Below are 22750 nucleotides of genomic sequence, written 5' to 3' on the forward strand. Positions count from 1 at the left end.
ACAAGATGGACTGACACAGTGGTTGCAACAATTGGCTCAAACATAACAATGATAGCGAGGATGGCACAGGACTCAACAGTGTTTTGTTTCATTGTACATATAAGGTCGCCATTAGTGGGAACCGACTGGATGGCACCTAACAACACAGCAAGTCCTATACTAGACAGTGAGTTCCTTGGGGGTTTGAACCATGTCCTATCTCTCTATATATGTTCAGCTTCTTGCAGGGTTCCTGGTACTTAGTCGGCAATCATTAAATGCTTATTGAGTGAATAAATGAGGGACATAAAACATTATGGCTTGCACTGCATTCTTTCTCCTCTACCACACTTTGTGCACCTTTTAGAAATTTGTTTATTTTTGTTGTTGTTATCTTCTGGTTTCTACAGATTTAAAAAATTTTTGACAAGCGCCATAATTTATTCAGGGGTTACTCTATGTCGAGACAGTGGGTTTGACTTTCTTTGGGATGTTTCAGGCTTACACAGGCAAGCATACTGTCTGTACTATGCTTCTATGGGTTCACAACAGACCCCGAGGCCCACAGAAACTTCTGCTCACCTGCCACCTCTGGCCTTGGCGTTGTCCAGCTGTTGGGTGAGGAGCTTGGCGATGGTCGTGAAGCTGTTGCTCATACGGAAGGTGTCTCTGCTCTGAGGGCCCAGGATGGAAGAGAAGGCATCCGTGATGCTTTTAATCTCCAGCAGGAGAACATGGTGAAATGAGTGCTCCATGTTGGCCAGCTGGCTCACCAGGTACATCAGGCAGCTCCTGGCTCTTTCCTACCAAGAGCAATGAAGAAAAAAACCAGAGTCCCTTCACCAGCATATGACATTTCTATAGACAGCTTGCTTAGGGAGCTAGCTGAAGCTAAACAATAAGCTTTTGTTTGTGGTTCCTCTGAATATTCTTCACTAAGATTTTTTTTCCTGGTTTCCAGGACACACTTTATTTTTTTGAATAACACCCTCTTCCTGTTACTCCTTTCCTGAAAGATATGCAAAGATTCCCATTGCCTACCTTGCCAGGTCAAAACCTCTAGAGCACCATGAATGAACTGACCCCACATACCCACAAATCCACCTCATCCAACTTGGTGTCTTCCTAGGGTGGGTCTCCGTGCTTATGTGACTCATGAGTTCTGCCTCCAAGCTGGAGACTTTGTCAGTGGTCTCAAAGTGGCCACTGACCTTGGCCCCCTCAATGGATCTATTAGATGGCGTACAAGGCATACCTCCTCTTCACAAATCATTCTCACTCATTTGTTTACTTTCAGCATCTTTCAACAGGTAACAGTTTTTACGTGCCTGGTCTAGTGAGTAGATTTATATGATCAAGCTTTAACCAAACTAACGCTCACAATATGCAAGTGGCTTAAACAACAGGAACGTGGCTCAGCTGACACATCTCCTGTGCCTATTAAAAGTTATCGCCCATACTACGAGGTAAAACGGTCTAGTCCACTATGACCAGAAGTCAGCAAAAAGAAATGCAAAATCATCAAGTTGATGTGAAATGTAGATTTGTGCCCGATATCAACAATGACACACTATTACTAAATATTGGTTTGGTTTTGGTTTTTGGTATTACTAAATAAAATAAAAACAATTTAAAACACAGCTTATTTCATCTTTAACTCCTCTTTTAAAATGTTCTAGTTTTGAACATTTAAAAATTATCGTATTAGTACAGTCCAAAGCAAAACCACAGCCGTTGCTGCTGAGTTGATTTTGACTCATAGTGACCCTGTTGGACAGAGTAGAACTGCTGCATAGGATTGCCAAGAGGTGGCTGGTGGATTTGAACTGCCAACATTTTGGTTAACAGCTGAGCTCTTAACCACTGCGCCACCAGGGCTCTGTTAGTACAGTAGAACATAATATTAGCCAGTAGAACGTACGCACAATTTTAAATAAATATACACTGGAGGCAGAGGCTCAAAATTCTTTAACTAAGGGCTGTGTTGTTGTCATCTGCTGTCGAGCTGATTCCTACTCACAGTGACCCCATGTTCAGAGTCGAACTACCGCATAGGGTTTTCTTGGCTGTAATCCTTATAGAAGCAGATCACCAGGTCTTTCTCCTGCAGAGCGCCGAGTGGGTTTGAACTGCCAACCTTTCGGTTACAAGCCAAGTGCTTAATTGTTTGCACCACCAGGGCTCCCTAAGTCAGTGGCATCACTAGGGGGCTACAAGGGCTTGCAGACCACACCAGGTGAACTATCAGAGGGCTTGACAACAAAACGACTGTCTCTAAAACTTTGTGCATTGTTTCAGGAGAAATGTATTATTTTTTACAAAAATATTCCTGTAATTAGTTACAACAACAACAATTTTTTTTTTTTTTCTGTAAGCCCAGCTTACATGTATCCATATACCTACAAGGCTAAACCTGTACCTTATTTTACTTTTGGAGCCTTCTAACGCTCCGGTCAAAGCTGTCCTTATTACCCAGTTACCATGTTACTGTGAATCACATGGTTTTATCTGCACACTCTACAAGCACAGAACTATTGTTTTCGTTGCTGCAGTTGTTTTTATAGTTGCTGATTTTGTCAAATTTTCTGACATTTTAGCCACAATACTGTGGTAATTAGTACTTGTGGACCTATATCAATAACTTTTGGGGGAATAAAGTAGTAATTAAAGGTAAAGGAGAAAAATCTAAAAAGGCTTCAGCTTAGTTACTAGTAACATTGTAATTCAATGTAGAAAGATTTTACAAAGCAATTTTGTCGTCAGTATTCACACAATCTAAGAAATATTAATTACATTTAAGCAATTTACAGCTATATCTATCACAAATTATTCTGATTAAAATCCATAATAAACTTACATGTATAGCAATAATTGATTATATAACTCTGTGATAACTAAATAGCAAAATGGACAGTTTAAAACATAAAGTGGGGGGAAACCCTGGTTTTTCAGACATGTTTAGAAATAGAACTTAAATCTTAAAATCAGTTTCATAAAAAATTGTAGTCTTTTTAAATTTTTCTTAATAAACATCACTGACTTACAAATATATGTTGACTTCAATGAAATTTTCAGGGTTTAGGCTTGAATCATGGTTTAAAAGAATAGTGACACATTAAAAAGTGAGTTGGTGAAAGGCATTGATTTCGATGAAGTCATTCACAATTCCGCAGCCTTGGAGGCCAGGAAAAGAAAGTTCCGATTTAGTCGAGATGTTCACTAAGAGCTGAAATGCTTGTGTGTTTACTCCTGTTTATTTTTATGATATTTTTTCATCTATGAACATATTTTCATATGCATGTCTACAACTTCTACATTACTTGGGGCATTAGTGATTATGCAAACCTAATCCGTAATGTCTCTCATGTAACAGTAGAGTTTAACATGAAAATGAACACAATTTTGATGTAATTCTTAAATGTTTTTACTTGGAATTCTTTTATTTTCTTACCGAATTTTCACTTTAGCCACATGAAACTATGTAAATGTAAATACATTTAGGCTGTCTGTATGATATTGCAATTTAAAGGTGTAATTTTAATTCTGCTGGTTGTTTACATCATTACTATTGCCATTGCACTCGTTGGTATACAGGAATTATGATTTACCGGTAACATTAGTACAAAAGACATTACTAAGGATTCTGTATAGTCTGGCATCGAACTGTGTGGAGCATAACAAATTACAGATAACACTGAGAAGAATGGTATTTCAGAACAATTAATTGTACTTATGCAGAACCTGTACATAGACCGAGAGGCAGTCATTTGAACAAGACAAAGGGATACTGCATAGTTAAAAACTGGGAAAGGTACGCGCCAGGGTTGTATCTTTTCACTATACTTATTCAATCTGTGAGCTGAGCAAATAATCCAAGAAGCTGGACTATATGAGGAAGAATGCGGTATCAGGACTGGAGGAAGACTCATTAACAACATGCGATATGTAGATGACACAACCTTGCTTGCTGAAAGTGAAATTTGAAACACTTACTGATGAAGATCAAAGACCACAACCTTCAGTATGGATTACACCTCAACATAAAGAAAACAAAAATTCTCACAACTGGACCAATGAGCAACATCATGATAAACAGAAAAAAGACTGAAGTTGTCAAGGATTTCATTTTACTTGGATCCATAATCAACATTGAAAGCGACAGTCAAGAAATCAAGAGACACATTGCATTGGGCAAATCAGCTACAAAAGACCTCCTTAAAGTGTTAAAAAGCAAAGATGTCACCTTGAAGACTAAGGTGTGCCTGACTTAAGCCATGGTGTTTTCAACTGTCTCATATGCATGGGAAAGCTGGACAACGAATAAGAAAGACTGAAGAAGAATTGATGCCTTTGAATTGTGATGTTGGTGGAGAATAATGAATATACCAGGGACTGCCAAAAGAACAAACAAATCTATCTCAGAAGAAATATAGCCAGAATGCTCCTTAGAAGTATGGAGAGACCATGTCTCCCATCTCACATACTTTGGTCATGTTGTCAGAAGGAATCAGTCCCTGGAGAAGGACATCGTGCTAGGTAAAGTAGAGGGTCAGTGGAAAAGAGGACGACCCTCAATGAGATGGATTGACACAGTGGCTGCAACAATGGGCTCAGGCAAAACAACAATTGTGAGGATGGGGCAGGACCAGGCAGTGCTTCATTCTGTTGTACTTAGGGTCACTATGAGTCAGAACCTACTCAATGGCACCTAACAACAACAACAACAACATGGTCTGGTACAGGAGAAGGCCCATGGGGACTAACACCATGAGTTACCGCACTGGGTGACACCAACCCTGGTGACACCATTAGTCTGACAGTGTACAGGTCTGGACTTCCCATTCAGTTAGGAACCCCCTTTCCCTCTGTTCTAGCATTTGAAGCCTTCATTTCCTTCAAGGTACAACTTCTGTCCCGCCTCCTCCGTGAAACTATCCCCAGTGAGCCCTTCTGATGGAATTTCAACTGCAGTATAGACTTTACTTTTTTAAATTATGTTTGGTACTTGATTGCATTTCATCATTTATTTATTCATGCTTTTATTCAATCACTGAATATGTACTGTGTGACTTCAATGTGCCTGGGCTTGACTCTGGATGAAGAAGGTAAATGACAGGAGGTCCCTGCCTTCCAGGGCCTCACACCTCTCCACATTCCATTTCTAATTCCCTGATGGTTACATGCATCAGCCAAGTCTCCCAAAGGGATGACGTCTCATGCGTCCATCAACTCGGCACAGAATTGAGTCTGAGAGTCTAACCCAGTGTGTGTGTCTCGAGTCACCGATTAAACCAAAAGTTACGTGCCAAAATATGACCTTGCAAATAAAATATGAAGCTGCAAAGGAATTCTGTGCTTTACAAGAAATATTAATTACAGAACAGAGTTAAGTAGTGAAGTTTCCTAGTCTTTAATACTTAATTTGACTATCAAAGACTCCCTGTATAATCACACTGGAAAGTATCTCTTAGGGACAGGAAGTGAATCTGCCAATTCCCTAACAATTACTTGCTAAACCCCACTAGGCACAGCGCGCTGGGTGTGTGGGATGGAGGTTCATCCTTCCATGAGCTGGACAGCTAGCTGAAGAGGCATTTACTCAGTCAAGGACAACAATATTAGAGAAGTAAGAAATAAAGACCATTGGAACAAGCCCGTTTGGTATCCTGGCTCAAACAATTGTCAGGCTGCAGAAAGAAACTTAAATGTTCTTTGATCCAACAGTTTTTTTGCAACATAGGCACATTCATTCATGTCAGGGTTCGATGTGTGAACTCACGGTGTGCAAGGACTCACAGAGACATGTTCTATTTCCCATCTAAAGGCAAAAGTCAGCTATGGGGTTCACTACCCTGGACCAAGCACTGTTCTACAGGTTAGGGGCAAAGCACTGAAGAAAAAGGGCAAAAATTCCTGCCATCGTAAGGAGTCAGAGAGCCAATAAACAAAGCACATATGTACAATAGTGTGTCGGGTGTAGAAACACCTAGAAATACAGAAGGATAACGAGTCCCAGGGAGTTGATTTTAAATAGTGTAGTCAGGCCAGATCTCACAGAGAAGGGGACACTTGAATTCCACAAGGTTTTAGAATCTAAACCCCACGTTCTCAGTAACCACAGAAAACAGTAAAAATTATCCTGCTCAATATGGGGAGTAGGAGGGGTGCGGGAACCGGTATTCGGGGCTGTGACATTTCATCTACTGTTTGTCCTCCTGAGAAGGTAACGGCAAATTTCAGGTAACTTCCTCAGTTTTGGAAACCTTGGTGGTGCAGTGGTTAAGAGCTATGACTGCTAAGCAAAAGGTTGGCAGTTCAAATCCACCAGGCCGCTCCTTGGAAACCTTATGTCCTATAGGGTTGCTATGAGTCAGAATCAACTTGACAGCAACAGACTTTTTCCTCTGTTTCAGAATCAGGTTCTTCACCTCTTTTTAAAGCGATCCCACAAACAGTTTCATCTGCTGACCCACAAAGCTTCCCCCATGTTTTCCTTAAGAACTCTTCTCACTATAAAAATGAGCAGCCCCTTTCATTAAAGCATACTTCTCCTTAAAGGAGAAGGTGGCTGTGGGGGTATTTGCTGAAATCGGCATAATTCTGAGTGATTCGCTGGCAGGCAGACTGAGCTGATCGGAAACCCCAGTGAAGAGGAAATTAATCACACTACAGAAACAAGAAAAATTATAGCTGCTCTGAGGTAACATGAAACCAAGCCAACCTCACACCATTCGCTCTGAAACTTTGTGACATTTTATCTACTGTTTGTCATCTTACAGAGTAACAGATGGGGTTTTGGATCAGCAAGTGTGATGCCAGGGCAAGAAGAGCAGCGTCATAGCCACCCTATAGGACAGAGTGGAACTGCCCCATAGGGTGAAATCTTTATGGAAACAGACTGCTGCATCTTTCTCCTGCAGAGACGCTGGTGGGTTCAAACCAGCGACCTTTTGGTTAGCAGCTGAGTGCTTAATCATCGTGCCACCAGGGCTCCTTAAGAAAGGGATTCCACGGCTGTGGAGTCGATTCTGACCCAGCAACCCTGTATGACAGAGTAGAAGTACCTCGTAGGGTTTCCTAGGCCGTTATAGAAGCAGGCTGCCACATCTTTCTCCCTCAGAGCAGCTGAGTGATTGAACCACAGTGTCACCAGTCGTCCTTAAGAAAGGGACTATGAGATTCCAATTTCTTTCTCAGCTCCGTTTTATCTTGGGGGGTAGGTAGTAACTGCATTTTTTCTACTTTTCGTCATCCCACTGTGGGGATAGGGTCAGCAACCCTGCATGCCTTAATTATGGATCTGACCCCGCCCCTTATTAAAATAACAATTGCTGACCTGCACAGAGCCCTTAATCTAAGTGCCAAGCCTATTCTACGTGATTTTTAGATCATTCGCTCATGTAGGCCTCCCAGTAACGCTATGGGGTGAGCACTATGATCACCTCCCAGTAACGCTATGGGGTAAGCACTGTGATCACCTCCCAGTAACGCTATGGGGTGAGCACTGTGATCACCTCCCAGTAACGCTATGGGGTGAGCACTGTGATCACCTCCCAGTAACGCTATGGGGTGAGCACTGTGATCACCTCCCAGTAACGCTATGGGGTGAGCACTGTGATCACCTCTCAGTAACGCTGTGGGGTGAGCACTGTGATCACCTCCCAGTAACGCTGTGGGGTGAGCACTGTGATCACCTCCCAGTAACGCTGTGGGGTGAGCACTGTGATCACCTCCCAGTAACGCTGTGGGGTGAGCACTGTGATCACCTCCCAGTAACGCTGTGGGGTGAGCACTGTGATCACCTCCCAGTAACGCTGTGGGGTGAGCACTGTGATCACCTCCCAGTAACGCTGTGGGGTGAGCACTGTGATCACCTCCCAGTAACGCTGTGGGGTGAGCACTGTGATCACCTCCCAGTAACGCTGTGGGGTGAGCACTGTGATCACCTCCCAGTAACGCTGTGGGGTGAGCACTGTGATCACCTCCCAGTAACGCTATCGGGTGAGCACTGTGATCACTTCCCAGTAACGCTATGGGGTGAGCACTGTGATCACCTCTCAGTAACGCTATGGGGTGAGCACTATGATCACTGCCATTTTACAAAGGAGGAAACAGACACAGAAGGAAGGTACCTTGCTTGCTGTCACACATTCCCTCTATGCCCCTAAAGTTGAACTCTAGCTGGCTATGCCCCAGCCACTCCCCCCAAAAAACCCAAACCTACTGATAACACCATTTTCCCTCCTTTTCTCTACATCTCCTGCATCATCAGAGTTAAGTGGCTTTTTTTTTCTCTAATTATTGTTGATTTACAGATAAAAACATGGTAAATACTCTTTAAATACAAAATAGATAATGATTCTCAAATCTTTTGGTCTCAGGACCCTTTGATCATCTTAAAAATCATCAAGGATCCCAAAGAACTTTTGTTAATCTGAGTTTAATCAATTGATATTAAGGAAAAAAAAAAGTTGCCCTTGAGTTAATTCTGACTCATAGTGACCCTTTAGCAACCCTGTAGGACAGAGTAGAACTGCCCCATAGGTTTTCCAAGGAGCAGCTTATAGATTTGAATTGCTGACCTTTTGGTTAGCAGCTAAGCTCCTAACCACTGCACCACCAGGTTTCCAATTGATGTTTACCACATTAGAAGTTAAAGCTGAGACTTTAAAAAAACAACAGCATTTATTTAGGAATTCATATAAAAACAACAATAAACCTACCACATGTTAAATATTTTCTGGAAAAAGAAAACTTTGCAAAACAAAAAATTACCGAGAAGAGTGGTATTTCCCCTTCATTTTTGTAAATCTTTTAAATAACTGCTTAATAGAAGACAGCTGGATGGTCATATCTGCTTCTGCATTCGATTTGTTAAAACCATACAGATACGCAGTTGAAAAAAGAAGGAGTACTTCAAAATAAAGAGCTTGCTGGCACAATGGTTAAGTGCTCAGCTGCTAACCAAAAGTTTGAAAGGTTGGTGGTTTGAATCTGTCAGAGGCTCCATAGGACAAAAGACCTGATGATCTGCTCCCGTAAAGATCACAGCCTAGGAAGCCATATGGGGCAGTTCTACTCTGTCTTACAGGGTCATAATGAGTAGGAACAAACTTGATAGTACACAACAATATTTTCAAAATAGTCTTGATCAACCAAAACCAAAACTGTTGCCATTGAGTCGATTCTGACTCATAGAGACCCTATAGGACAGAGTAGAGCTGCCCCAAAGGGTTTCCAAGGCTGTAATCTTTCAAGAAGCAGATTGCCACATCTTCCTCCAGTGGAGTGGCTGGTAGGTTCAAACCACTGACCTTTTGGTTAGCAGCCAAGCGCTTAACCACTGCACCACCAGGGCTCCTTATAGTCTTAATAATTGTGAATATTCTCTTTTGATAAAAAACAAAAATCAGCAAACAGTAGTCTTGAAAGTTAGTTGTAATGTATAATATTAATTAACTTTTTATACCCTATTACATTAAAATCCACTGGTTTGTGTTACACTTTGAAAACCACGCATGGTTTTGTAAAATTACCCATTGATCATTTGGCAAAATATTGGTTCACTGAGTTATGCGTACCTTCCAAACACTGATGCATTTCATTATACAATACCCAAAAAACCACATCCATTAGTACCATCACTGATCTCATCAGAAAAGTATTGGGAAACTGTCAAATTTACAGTGGCAGATACAGATTTTCCTAAATTCTAATTTTCACTTGAAATCTCAAATTTTATCACTGGCAACAAACACTCACCATTGTTCTTCTTGAACTGAAAGGCTCACTTCATTCATTTCAAGTTAATGTCTACAAAATATCTAAGTATGAATAACTATAGTTTGTTTGTCAGTCACTCTTCCATGTAAAGGCTGTTCCATGCAAAAAAAAAAAAAAAAAGCAGCTAGTTTAGCTGGCAACCCAATAGCAGAAGGGCTTTTTCTCAAGACAGCCACTGTATTTCAAGATGTAGGAGTCCTGAAGCAATGTATGCTTCCCATTTAGCCACACAGAATGTTAAAAATGATGCGTACTCGAGGGCTGAGATGTAATAAAATCCATAATTTGTATGCTTCTTTAGTTATGTCAGTGGTTCTCAAGGTGGCGGGGAGGAGGGAAGGAGAAGAAAGCTTTTCCACCCCTGGGACATTTGGCAATGTCTGGAGATATTTTTGGTTGTCATACCTAGGGGAACAGGAAGCAGGGTGTAATGGATTGAATTGTGTTCCCCCAAAATGTATGTCAACTTGGCTTGGTCATGAATTCTTGGCATTGCGTGATTGTCCACCATTTTGTCATCTGATGTGATTATCCTGAGAGTTGTAAATCCTACCCCTATGATGTTAATGAGGCAGGACTAGAGGCAACTATGTTAATAAGGCAGGACTCAATCTACAAGGTTTGGTTGTGTCTTCAGCCAATCTCTTTTGAGATATAAAAGATAGAATCAAGCAGAGAGACAGGGGGACCTCACATCACCAAGAAACAAGGGGCAGGAGAACAGCGTGTCCTTTGGACTTGGGGTCTCTGTGTTGAGAAGCCCCTCGGTCACAGAAGATTGATGACAAGAATCTTCCCCCAGAGCCGACAGAGAGGAAAAAGCCTTCCCCTAGAGCTGGTGTCCAGAATTTGGACTTCTAGCCTACTAGACTGTGAGAGAATAAAATTCTGTTTGTTGAAGCCATCCACGTGTGGTATTTCTGTTACAGCAGCACCGGATAACTAGGCAGAGGGCTAGTGGCATCTAGTGGATGGTGGCCAGGGATGCCGCTAAACATCCTTTAGTGCGCAGCACGGCCCCCACAACCAAGAATTTTCTGGCTCAAAATGTCAAAGGTGCCAAGGCTGAGAAACTGTGAGTCAACTGAAACTGCAAACCCCATTCACATCCCCCAAATGTGTGTAGTGAAGAACACAACGGCCATTAGCACAGTGTGGTGCCGTTACCTTGATTCGTGCTAAAGCACCAGCAATCTCACGCACCACTGCTTTTTCCTATCAGTGCAAATGTCAACACTGCAAAAAGGCAGATAACGTCCTAGTCTTATCGTGAAAATAGCTTTCATCTCATAGACCCCCTGAAAGGATCTCGAGGGTCCAGGGATCACACTGAGAATTGATGAACTAGAATGAGGAAATGGTAAACATTTTCTGTAAAGGGCCAGACAGTAAATATGTTCGGCTTTGTGGGCCACATAGTCTTTGTTGCCAGGAAGCAGCCACAGACAATAAGCCGAAAGGGTGTGGCTGGATTTGGCACTCAGGGAGTAATGTGCTGGCCCCTGAGCTAGATAATGGCTTGCAAAATTCCCTTGGCCACACCAGTCATTTTTATTAGTGTTGTCATTTGTTTTTTTTAAATACTGTTCCTCCTATATATGAGGAAGCTTGCTACGGCAATGGTTAAGCACTTGGCTACTACCCCAAGGGTTGGAGGTTCAAACCCACCCAGCCGCTTTGTTGGGGGAAGGTCTGGTGATCTGCTTTTGTAAAGATTACAGCCAAGAAAACTCTATGGAGCAGTTCTACTCTGTCACATGGGGTCACTATGAGTTAGGATTGACTTGATGGCACCTAACAACAATAACTGCTATCTACAATGAAAAAAGAAAACATAAGAAGAATTGAGGCATTTGAATTCTAGTATTGGTGAAGAATATTGACTATACCACAGACTGCCTGAAGAACAAACAAATCAGTCTTAGAAGCAATGACACCAGACATCATGTATGGTAGAGGGTCAGCGAAAACGAGGCAAACTCTCAATGAGATGGGCTGATGTAACAGTTATGACACTGGGCTCATACATATCAGAGATCATGAAGCTGGCGCAGGGCTGGGCGCTGTTTGGTTCTGCTACACATAAAGTCATCCTAAGCTGAAGCTGACTGGAGGGCCACACAGCAACAAAGGCAACTCCTCTATCATAAAGCTCTTCTGTTTTCTTATGTCAAGATAACAGAGCACAGCTCAGAAACTGCCAAACATGAAACATGGGGGCCTGGTTGTCATAATGAGAGTTTCCCTTTATTAAGCATTTGCTATGTGCCAGGTATATGCCAGAATGGAGCCCTGCTGGTACAGTGGTTAAGGGCTTGGCTGCTAACCAAATGTTGGCAGTTCGAATCTACCAGCTGCTCCTTGGAAACCCTACGAGGCAGTTCAGTTTTGTCCTATAGGGTCACTATGAGTCGGAATCAAATTGATGGCAATGAGTTCATTTTTTTTTTTTTGGTTTTATGTGCCAGGTACATGACATTTATGTCCTCATTTAATCCTCACAAGAGCCTTACAAAATGGATATCAACATAAGGATACCGACGTTAAGAAGCACAGTAACCTGACTAAAGTTACAGGTGATATAGCCGTAAATGGCAGTTTGCATTAGAAACAATGCCTTCCAGTTAGCAAACCTTTGCTGCTGAAAGCTCTTCTCCCCTCCTCTTCCTCGCTCATTCCCTCCTAGACACAGCTTTACACCCAGCCAAATGGCATCTCTTCTGTGAGGCTTCCTCCTGCTCTCCCAGCCAGCGTGAGTTGCTCCTATTTCTGAGCACCTCAGCCCTCTGCCCGTATCTTCCTGAGAGTTCTGACCTCCTTGCCTGCAGTTCACACATCAAGTTGTCTCTCTTTCCCCGAGTTCCTCAAGGGCTGAGCCTTGTCATGTTCATCTTTGTATCCCCAGTGCCCAGTACGCTGCCTGACACAGAGTGATGTTTACTGTTCTTTATTAGCTGTGTAACTTTGAGCATCTTATTTAACCACTTCCATCCTCAATTTCTTCATCTGTAAATTGGAGCTGGAATTCTGCGGTGAGCACTTTAGATTGCTTATCTCCCTTCCACTTTTTTTCTTCTTGGTAGAGCTCCCATTCTGCCACAAGGTAAAAATGACGGCAATTCAAGTTTCTCAGTCTCTTTTGTAACTAGGGGATCGGTATATGGCTTCATCCTGGGCGACTGAACCTGAGGTGAAGTTTTCTGGGGTAGGAGGTTGCAGGAAAAAGTTCTCCTCCAAAGCAAAAAGATATACATGGAATTACACACACATTTCTTCAGCCAGATACTGTTACATCTACGGGTACTGCCTGTTACACATCACATTTCTTCAGCCAAACGCTGTGACGTCTACAGGTACTGCCTGGAACCGTGGCAGGCATCCTGCAAACATGAGGGGGCCGTGCTCATGGGGCCAAGCCAACATATTGAGGATGGTGGAGACAGGATGGAAAGAGACCGGGTGCTTGATGACATTGTGGAACTTCTAAACAAATTTTGGACCCACCATGTCTTCCAAACATCTTGCTATATGAGATAATAAATATCCTTATTGTTGAAGCCAGCATTAGCTAGGTATGCTATCACCAAACTCAGCTGACACAATACTTTATGAGGTTGTTGTGAGAAATAATGTAGTAATACCTCTAAAAGGCCTGGCATAGAGTAGGTGATAAAACAATGGTAGTCATTAATGGTTATTATAAGTAATATTTTTAATATGATCTGACGATACCAGAAATACGGATGAATTAAAAAAAAATAAGTCATTTGGCCTTAGCTTCAGAGTTTTATTCTAAATTTTATTTTCCTCAATGCCAGGCATACTGTCTGGCACATGATAAATGTTCAATAGTTCTTTTTTTTTTTTGACATGGGATGCATGCTACAATGAAGGAATTTACATAAATAAGATACGCAATAAAACAGAATGTTTTTAATACCATTGAAGGCATCTGTGTGTCCCTCCCTTCTGCTTCTCCCTCTCTCCCTCTGTACACCATTCTCAAAGAGAAGCCAGTATCAGATTTTGAAGTGATTCTTAACTGGTGGGAATCACTTTGGAACCGGTCAAGTATATTTATCGGAGGCTCTTGGTTCTCTGTCCTACTCTACTGAGAAAGCTTTGGTGCCTCCTGTCGTGTTTTCTGTCCAGAGTTTGAAAGACTACTCTTTAAAAGGAAATTCTAAATATTCTCGTTGACTGGTGAGATTGGAGTCATTTCCTTTAGAAAATCCAAAGCAGTGACGGAGACAATGTCACTGAAGATATGCTTGTTGTGCTCCTCTGATGAGTTCAGCTGCCCTGTCTGGGCAATTTGTTAGGTTCTTATCCCAGCCACTGCTCAGCGCTCTCTGGACCGCCCCCCAGGCTGCAGATTTATAGCTCTTTCTGAGACACCTTCTAGCAACAGCCCAAATTGTAGTTCTACCGGCTAAAAGCTTTCCTTGAAGAAAGGATGTGGTTAAGGGCTTGGGTTCCAAGAGGCTTTTTTTACTTCATGCAAAGTAGAATCAGCAAGAGACTAGTGTAAAAGATTTTTTTTACATAAATATTAACATGGAGCATTCTACTCTCAGAAAACAGAAAGGTGCCAAAAACCCATTGCCTTCGAGTCGATTCTGACTCATAGGGACCTTATAGGACAGAGCAGAACTGCCCCATAGGATTTCCAAGCAGCGGCTGGTGAATTCGAACTGCTGACCTTTTCGTTAGCAGCCAAAGGCTTGACCACTGCACCACACAGGCTTCAACTAGAAAGGTGGCAGCACTGTGTAAAGCCCTCACAGCTGTGCCTTGTTTCTCCGAGCACGTTTGGGGCGTGGTGGTTAACAGTGGGCTCAGGGGCTGGCCTTCTGAAGTTGAGCTGGCATTGCCACTAACCAGCCGGGGACCTTGGGCAAGTTACTCAACTCTCCATGACTCACTTTATAAATGCAGCTAATACTAGCACCTAACCTGATAGGGTGGTTGTGAGAATTACATGAGTTAAAGGCATAAAGCGTTCAGAACAATGCCTGGCACATGAAAATGCTAAATGTTAGCTATTATTACCTGAGCATCAAAAATCCTAAATGTGAACGTAGACATATTTGAATTATCACAAAAACTAAATTAAGCCATCTCAGAAGTTATGTTCTTGTTGTTGTTAATTGCCACCAAGTTGGCTCCAACTCATGGCAACCTATGTATAACAGGATGAAACGTTTCCTGGGTCCTGTACCATCTTTGTGATCTTGGCATGTATGAGTTCATTATTTTAACTATTGTGTTAATCCATTTCATTGAGAGTTTCCCTCGTTTTCACTGACCCTCTACCACACAAGATATCCTTTTCTGGAAATTGGACTTTCCTGATGACTTGTTCAAAGTAAGCGAGCTGAAGTCTTGCCATTCTTGCTTCTAAGAGGCATTCTGATTGTATTTCTTCTATGATCGATTCGCTCTTCTGGCCGTCCATGGTATTCAACGTTCTTCACCTCCAGCTCTTCTGTCTTTCTTTCCCATTTTTCAGCTTTCACTTGGTGTATGAGGTGATTGAAAAGACAGTGGCTTGGGTCAGATATATCCTAGTCATTAAAATGACATCTTTGCTTTTCAAAACTTTAAAGAAGCTTTATAAGCTATATATCTCCTTAAATTTTTCCCAGTTAATTTTCTTGTGAACTGATAAAGATTTAGAAGCTCTACAAATGTCCAAAAGCACAAAGTAGCTCAATACAAGCAAATATGGCCTGGTGTTTTGGAAACCTGCAAGAAAGTTTACCCAGAAGTGAAACTTGTACAACATTTTACCCAGAACACCTGTTTCCTTTCTAAAAAAAATGTTCCCTGGTCAAGACAAAACACTTTATAAAACTTAAGATTTTCTTAGTGACCTGAACCAGTTTTAGCTCATTATCTATCGTTATTTCTAAATGTTTAGATCTTTTTCTCTTTGCAGTGATCTCCCAGTCTTTCTCACTTTTTTCCTGTTTCTGAAAAAAATAGTCTAACATTTTCGATCCTGCAAAAAGTTGCTGCTATTGACATATTCAGGCAGTAAGGGTCAAGCTATACAGTAATCTATAAATTTCAAGATAATGGAATAATTAATTCATGCTTCTTAAATTATGCTATCTAGGCAAACAAAAGGAGCCCTGGTGGCACAGTGGTTAAGTGCTCAGCTGCTAACCAAAAGTTGGCGATTCGAACCCATCAGCTCCTCCTCAAAAGATGTGGCAGCCTGTTCCCATAAAGACTACAGCCTTGGAACCCTATGGGGCAGTTCTGTTCTGGAGGTTTCTGTGAGTCAGAATCGACACAATGGCAATGGGTTTAGTTTTGGTTGGGAAAACAAAAATACTCTCTTCTAGCCTTAAAATGTTCACGTTAAGATATACGCAAAATGCATGTAAAGAAAGTAGAAATCAAATGTTGTTAGTTTAAAATAGTTAATACCTAGGATTAACAGAATATTGCGAGGGTGGGCTGCCTGAAATCTCCTCCTCACCCACCCCCACCCCCCACCCCCTTTTTTTGCAACAAAGCCAAGAACAAACAAAAACACGGTCAATGTCTCTCTTGGGCAAAATAATCCTACAGTTTTGAGCTAACTTTTAAACAGCATTCCAGAAAGTCCCACTCTTCATTTCTTTCTTTTGTCCTTTGATCATGTCTCAATTTTTCTGTACATCAACTTGGGAGAGTTGAATATATTTTTCTTTCAATTAGAATTTAAACAAATTTACATGTTCTAAACCATCATTTAGTCCGATGTCAGCAAAATAAGTTGCCATCCCTTTCTTATTCTTTTTGATTCAGGCTGCACGATTTCAGGAAAACACAGTTTCTGGGGGCACATGGAAGAGTAATAAATCATGCCCAGTAAAACAATACTGTCTGGGCAAAACAAATTTTAAAAATAAACCCCAGTAATAAAAGTTAAGAAACAGCCGATGAGAACAGATGTATCCTTTGTTTTCAATGAGCCTCAAATTTTGAAACATGGCAAAAATCAAGGATGAGTTGGACTTGGTTCAACTCTATGCAACTGGTACAGGATGCGAAAGCTAATTCCACACTGGTCTTTTTTTTAAAAGAGTATAATTTTTATATTTACAAAGTAATTATGGCTTAAGTCTATTTAAACATGGAATTTACTCTGTCTTCCTTAAAAAAGATGTTTGAGTCCTCGAATGAAATTGACTCGGGGTTTAAAATACAAATCAGAGCACGTGACAAGGTGGCTTACTACATCCCCCTGCTTTTTGAGACAGTAACGTAATCAAATAAATAATGTCTGCAGAATTACTGATTTCTTTTAAAAGGCAGAAAACTAAGTCTACTGTCAAAGAAATTTTTTGCAATTCAAAACTATTTTTTCTCAAAATAGCACTCTGCACGGGCACTTTTATGTATTAAAAAACCCAAACCCTCTCCATCTGTGCCGAGTTTGTTTCCCTGAGTCTTTTCTTTGCACTGATCCTCAAACACTTACAGACCCGAAAGCTTGTGGAAGTCCATCTAATTTGAACTTCGAACATAGCATTATATTGTGGGTTGATAAAAGATTTGGAGGTTCTATAGTTCTGATTTACTCTCTAAAAACTGGGGGCTTGGGAACTTAGCCTCTTAAAGGTAGCTCTTTTGTGTGGGCTCAAGGGACCCAGAATGAATTATGCTGAGCCAGAATTTCTTCTCCTACCACGCCACGGTCCCCTCATGTAAATGGCCTCTCATTGATTACCCTGAACAATGGTTCTGCTATTCCTTTGGCTTCAATTAAACAAACTTTCTGAAAGACCGTTGGGGGCCATAGGGTTGAAAAATTTCTGGAGAACTCCAAGAAGCAGCCCATCTTTAACTACACAATATCTGTCCAGCAAATGTGGCATAAGCACTGACGGAGAGAAAAAAGTAACTACAGGCCTTCTGCCCAAAGGTGGAAACTATTCTGAAGAGAGATGCTTGTGATGGATATAAAAAGGAAAAAAACGAAGGAAGGAAAGGAAGAAAGACAGAGAGAAAAGAAGGGGAGAAAGAAGTCGTTTGAACCTTTGCTAGGAAAAAAAAAGTGTGTAGTTTTGCTCATTAGGAAAAGGAACAATCTGGTAAGATTTAACTGAACTTTCCATAATTTACTCCCTTTATTCAACAGTTTAGCAGCTTTAATCTTCATTCAGGGCGCCTGGTGGATTCGAACTGCCAACCTTTTGGTTAGCAGCCATAGCTCTTAACCACCACACCACCAGGGTTTCCATATTCCACTGTTTTGGTTAAAATTGGACTGAACGAAGATTAAAGCTATTAAATTGCAAAGCACCTTTCTCTGCACTTGAAAATACGAAATAGCGGGGTGTTTTATTCATGGCAGATGAGATGTAACTCCCAAAATACCAAGTTAGACGGAAAGATTTCGGTGGATATTATTTCACTACCCAAGAGGAGAATGAAACAGGAAAGTGCATTTTGGAAAAGTATGAACTTTGTCTGGGTTTGGCAACTCCCTTACCTTGGAAAGTTTGATACAATTTTTCAGGTAACTTGCTCCCCAGCCCCTCCGATGCCCCTCTGTTAGTTCCCGGACTTTGCCTTGGGCTAACTAACGGCTTTTGGTCTCTCAGCAACTGGGCTGTAACTGTGAACTGCCTTGGCTGCTTTCTGGAAGCACCACCGGTTGGCTTTGCGTCAACCGTGACTCAGGCGACCCCATCTGTGGAAGGGTAGAACTCTGCTCAGTATCTGATTTTTCAGAAGCCGATCTCCGGGTCTCTCTTCTAAGGCACCTCTGGGTGGACTCAAACTTCCAACCTTTGGGTGAGCAGCTGAATGTATTAAGTTTGCACCGCCCAGGGACTCCTGGAAGTGAGCAAAAAGAAATAAAATGTGCAAACAAACTGCAGCTAATAGAATAGCGCTTTGAAGGTACTGGTGGCCACGGTGTGCTCAGAAGAAAAAGTTTGAACTATGCTTTCCAACTGTTTTCTACTCTTTTGTGAGTTCATTTTTATGTAAATAGTGAAGATGGAGTAAGACAGCATTTTAGCATTTTGGATACCGTGGTGTGGTGTGTAGGGTCGCTCTGAGTCGGATCGGCTCGACGGCAGCGGGTTTGGTTTTCTGGGTTTGCTGTGCTGAGACTGAGGGACCAACGGTTTAATCTTGTCGTTTCTCACTACAGCAACAGAGGCGTCATCGTGTTGTATCGCCTGTTCTCACCGTACACGCCTCATGGGACACTGACACCCATGCATCTTGCCTTTGACCTTGTTCTTACTTCCTAAGTTGGAGGAAGGCAGAATATATATATTTTTTGTAACATTCATTGTTTCCCTCATCACTCTCTTCCCCATCACTTTAGTTTGTACTTACTAGCCATGAGTAGAGTCTCTGGATGCTGCAAATGGTTAAGTGCTCTAAACTAGCTGAAAGGTTGGCAGATCAAACCCACCCAGAGGTGCCTTGGAAGACAAGCCTGGCTATCTGCTTCCGAAAAGGCTGTGGAGCAGTTCTTCTCTGCACACATGGATTGCCACGAGTCAGCGCCGACTTAAAGGCAGCTAACGACAACAGTCCTCTGTAGGACTGGTAGCCACACAGTGGTTTAAGAACGTGTCCCTTTCACAGAGAAGGTGGGCTCTAGGAAGGGTTTTGAATGAGGACAGAGGCATTCAAATGAGATAGGGATCATTACTGTGGAGAACGCTGCCTACAGCAGAAGGTTTACCCTCTGAAGCAGAAAATGGTAGAAGGAGGAAGAGTGAGAAATGTAGTGGAGAGGAGGTGGAGGTTGGTATAATCTGGGGATTTCTAAAAGGCTCCCTTAAATAAACTTAATGATGTGAGATAGCTTTCCAAGTTTGCTTTCCACTTTTCTGGGTGAACTGCTAGATATTTGAAACTCTGGGGTCTCCATAACACTGAAGGTTGGGAAGCATTACCCAGATTGTTCCCATTTACTCATTCATAGTTCTGGGAACATTTATTTTCTAGTCATCTCAAATCCATTAATCTTGAATATCAACAACTATTTTACTTTAGATTTACTTATTATTTACTAATAAACTCACATCAAAGTTCTCCTCTATGGAATTTCTGATAATTCATATAGATAACAGCAGTCATTCGGGTTAATGTAAAGAACTATAACATACGAAGATTTCAGTGTGACTGCCCATTGTTAAGCCAACTGCCAGATACACATTTTCTTAGGGGCTTTAGTTTTTTTTTTAGTTTAGTTCATGTGAACCAGTACCAAGTTTCCAACTCCGTCCAACTCACTACGAAGTAAGTTCAGGCTTAAATTTTTTTTTTAATAGATAAAGAAAAGGGCCGAAATGTAAATATTCATCTGAAACAGCACAGTCGTCTTGGCTACCCAACAAAATCCAGCTATTTTCAAGTGCTCGGTTTGTATTTTTTGAAAGCATGACTGTAGTAAACTTTACTTCATGGGTGATACCATTCCCAGTCAGTCAGACCCTGCATGGAGACTTGGGAATGCTTCCAGGTCCTGTTTAAAACACTCTAAATCCAGTAACACTAAAAAAAATTGAAATCAAAACGTGGGAGATGGATAGGATAAATCTTGTACATAGCCTCTCTAATCTCTGTGTGCAACTGTTAACTTAGAAGGCCCCTTCCCCTTTCCTCAGGAGTCGGGGTGGGATGAGGAATTCTAGAAACATTACATACGAAGTGTCAGTGCAGTGCATCCCGAGTTTTGCCCAGGGAAGGACCATTTTCCAGGTGAATAAGAAGCAGAGACCTTCTCAGCAACACAGGCCTGAATCATTCCACTTTGCATTCCTGCAGTGCTTGCGCACAAGTGTGTGGTAAATGTTTGTAAACTGTTATAAACACTGCGTGATGTTCGCTGGGTTCTTGTCTACCTTCTTTACACTGCCAAAGATGATAATTTTTAAAGGTTACTAATTGTTTACATTGAAACAAATGTGTTTTAAAAATTAACCTATGGGTGTATGGCTGCATTATACACATGTCTGTAACCATGTATATATCTTGCATGCATGTACATATGTGAATATGTCCAGTCTCATCCCCCTCCCTTCCAGGGAGTTCTATAGCTCCAGGGCCTGGAATCTTTAGACCCCAAAACCAAACCCAACTGCCATCTAGTCAATTCCGACTCGTAACAACCCAATAGGAGAGAGTTGAACTGACCCACAGGGTTTCCAAGGAGCAGCTAGTAGATTTGAATTGAACTTTTTGGTTAGCAGCCGAGCTCTTAACCACTGCGCCACCAGGGTTCCTGAGGGGGGATTGATTCCTTATTATATCTGTTCTGCCATGATTGTTAAGGAGCCCTGTAGCGCAATGGTTAAGCGCTCATCTGCTAACCAAAAGGTCAGCGGTTGAAACCCACCAGCCACTCTGCAGGATAAAGGACCTGGCAATCTGCTTCCATAAAGATTTCAGCCTAGGAAACTTTATGGGGGCAGTTTACTCTGTCATATAGGGTCACTGTGACTTGGAACCAACGGGAAGGGCACAAAACACAGCCATGCATGTTAGCAGAATGGCTTGTAAATTTAGGGAAAGCCTTCAGGCAAAGACAGGTAGATGCTGGCTGTTGGGAGCAGCAAGCTCCTACCAAAGTCTGATGAGACCTGAGGAAAGTGGGCAGGGCAAGGAGTGCTCCCACAGTCTTAAAAGAGCAGCAGGGTTTGAGTCAGAGTTAGCTACCTCTTCCTTTCAACATGCCTGCTGCCAAGGGCCAGTTGTCCTTTCCAGTGAGTCCAGGGCACATTTGCTTAAGCTCATGGCTAACAGGGCAGACACTGAGAAGCAGCTTTCTTTCTTTCTTGGGGGTGGCACGTGCTTACTCCCCTCTGAGAAACCTGAAGAGACGGAGGATCCGATCTCCTTGACCGGTGGGGACTGGTTAGAACCAGAGCGCCTGGCCAGGCTGAGCCCTTCCACCCACAGCTGCAGCGTCCGGGCTTGTCTTGCTGCCCAGCTCACAGGCGACTGAGAACCCTTTGTGGATGTGGTCAGTTGGCCCAAATTACAGTTGATAATTACAAGACATTGTTGAAAATTATTGCAACATGTAACTTTTGTAACCATTATTCTTCACCCTATATTCGCAACTGTTTGTGGAGACTGTTCTTTTACCCAGTCTTTAGTTTCTTGGGGAGCGTTGAGGTCAACAGGGTTACGTTGACTTTTCCACACTATGAAGGGGTCCTGGCAGTGAGTAAGTGGAGTGAGAAAAGGAAAAAAACAGAACAGCCTGCTAATCAGTGAGGGGAGCTCTCAGAGTCTGGCCCCAGCGCCCGTCTGGCTTTTCCTCCCCTTGTCTCCTCCAGTATTCATCCTATGCTCCAAGCACTCCAAACTCATCACTGTTCCTGGAAGACTAAGGTCTACCCTCAGCTCCCACCATTTATCTTCTGGACTGTGGCTTCCTTCCCTGTGGACACCTTCCCTCCTACCCTGGCTTAGTCCTATCCTCCCATAAGCCAAGCCTGCAGCCCTCTCCCAAACTCCTCCAAGCAGGGTTAGTTGCTCCTGTCTTGAATCAGTTCAGACTTCAGTAATAGCAAGTTCTTGCTGCTGTGTGCCTTCAAGCCGGTTTTGACTCAGAGCAATGACACATGACAGGGTAGAACTGCCCCACAGGGCTTCCTAGTCTGTAATCTTTACAATCTGCTCCTGTAATGATTAAAACAAAACCAAAACCAAACCCACTGCCATTCCGACTCACAGTGACCTATAGGACAGAGTAGAGCTGGCCCATGGGGTTTCTAAGGACTGGTTGGTGGATTCGAACTGCCAACCTTCTGGTTAGCAGCTGAGCTCTTAACCACTGTGCCTAGGAAACCCTATAGGGCAGTTGTACTCTGTTCTGTATGGTCGCTATGAGTCAGAATCAACTGGATGGCACACAAAAACAACAACAACACAGTCTTTACGGGAGCAGATGGCCAGATCTTTCTCCCTCGGAGCTGCTGGTGAATTTAAAACACTGATCTTTCAGTTAGCA

At 42.2% G+C, this 22750-nt stretch overlaps 1 protein-coding gene across 2 annotated transcripts in view; it reads right to left on the bottom strand.

Annotated features, from left to right (window-relative positions):
- VEPH1 (ventricular zone expressed PH domain containing 1) overlaps positions 1-22750 on the bottom strand; it is a 251398-nt gene that overhangs the window by 129564 nt on the left and 99084 nt on the right. For both annotated transcript variants that reach the window (XM_003416131.4, XM_003416132.4), the window contains exon 6: positions 562-782. In XM_003416131.4, coding sequence (XP_003416179.1) covers positions 562-782 — 221 coding nt within the window. The remainder of the gene's footprint in view (positions 1-561; positions 783-22750) is intronic.

Source organism: Loxodonta africana, chromosome 23 (assembly GCF_030014295.1).
Source record: "Loxodonta africana isolate mLoxAfr1 chromosome 23, mLoxAfr1.hap2, whole genome shotgun sequence".
NCBI lineage: Eukaryota > Metazoa > Chordata > Mammalia > Proboscidea > Elephantidae > Loxodonta > Loxodonta africana.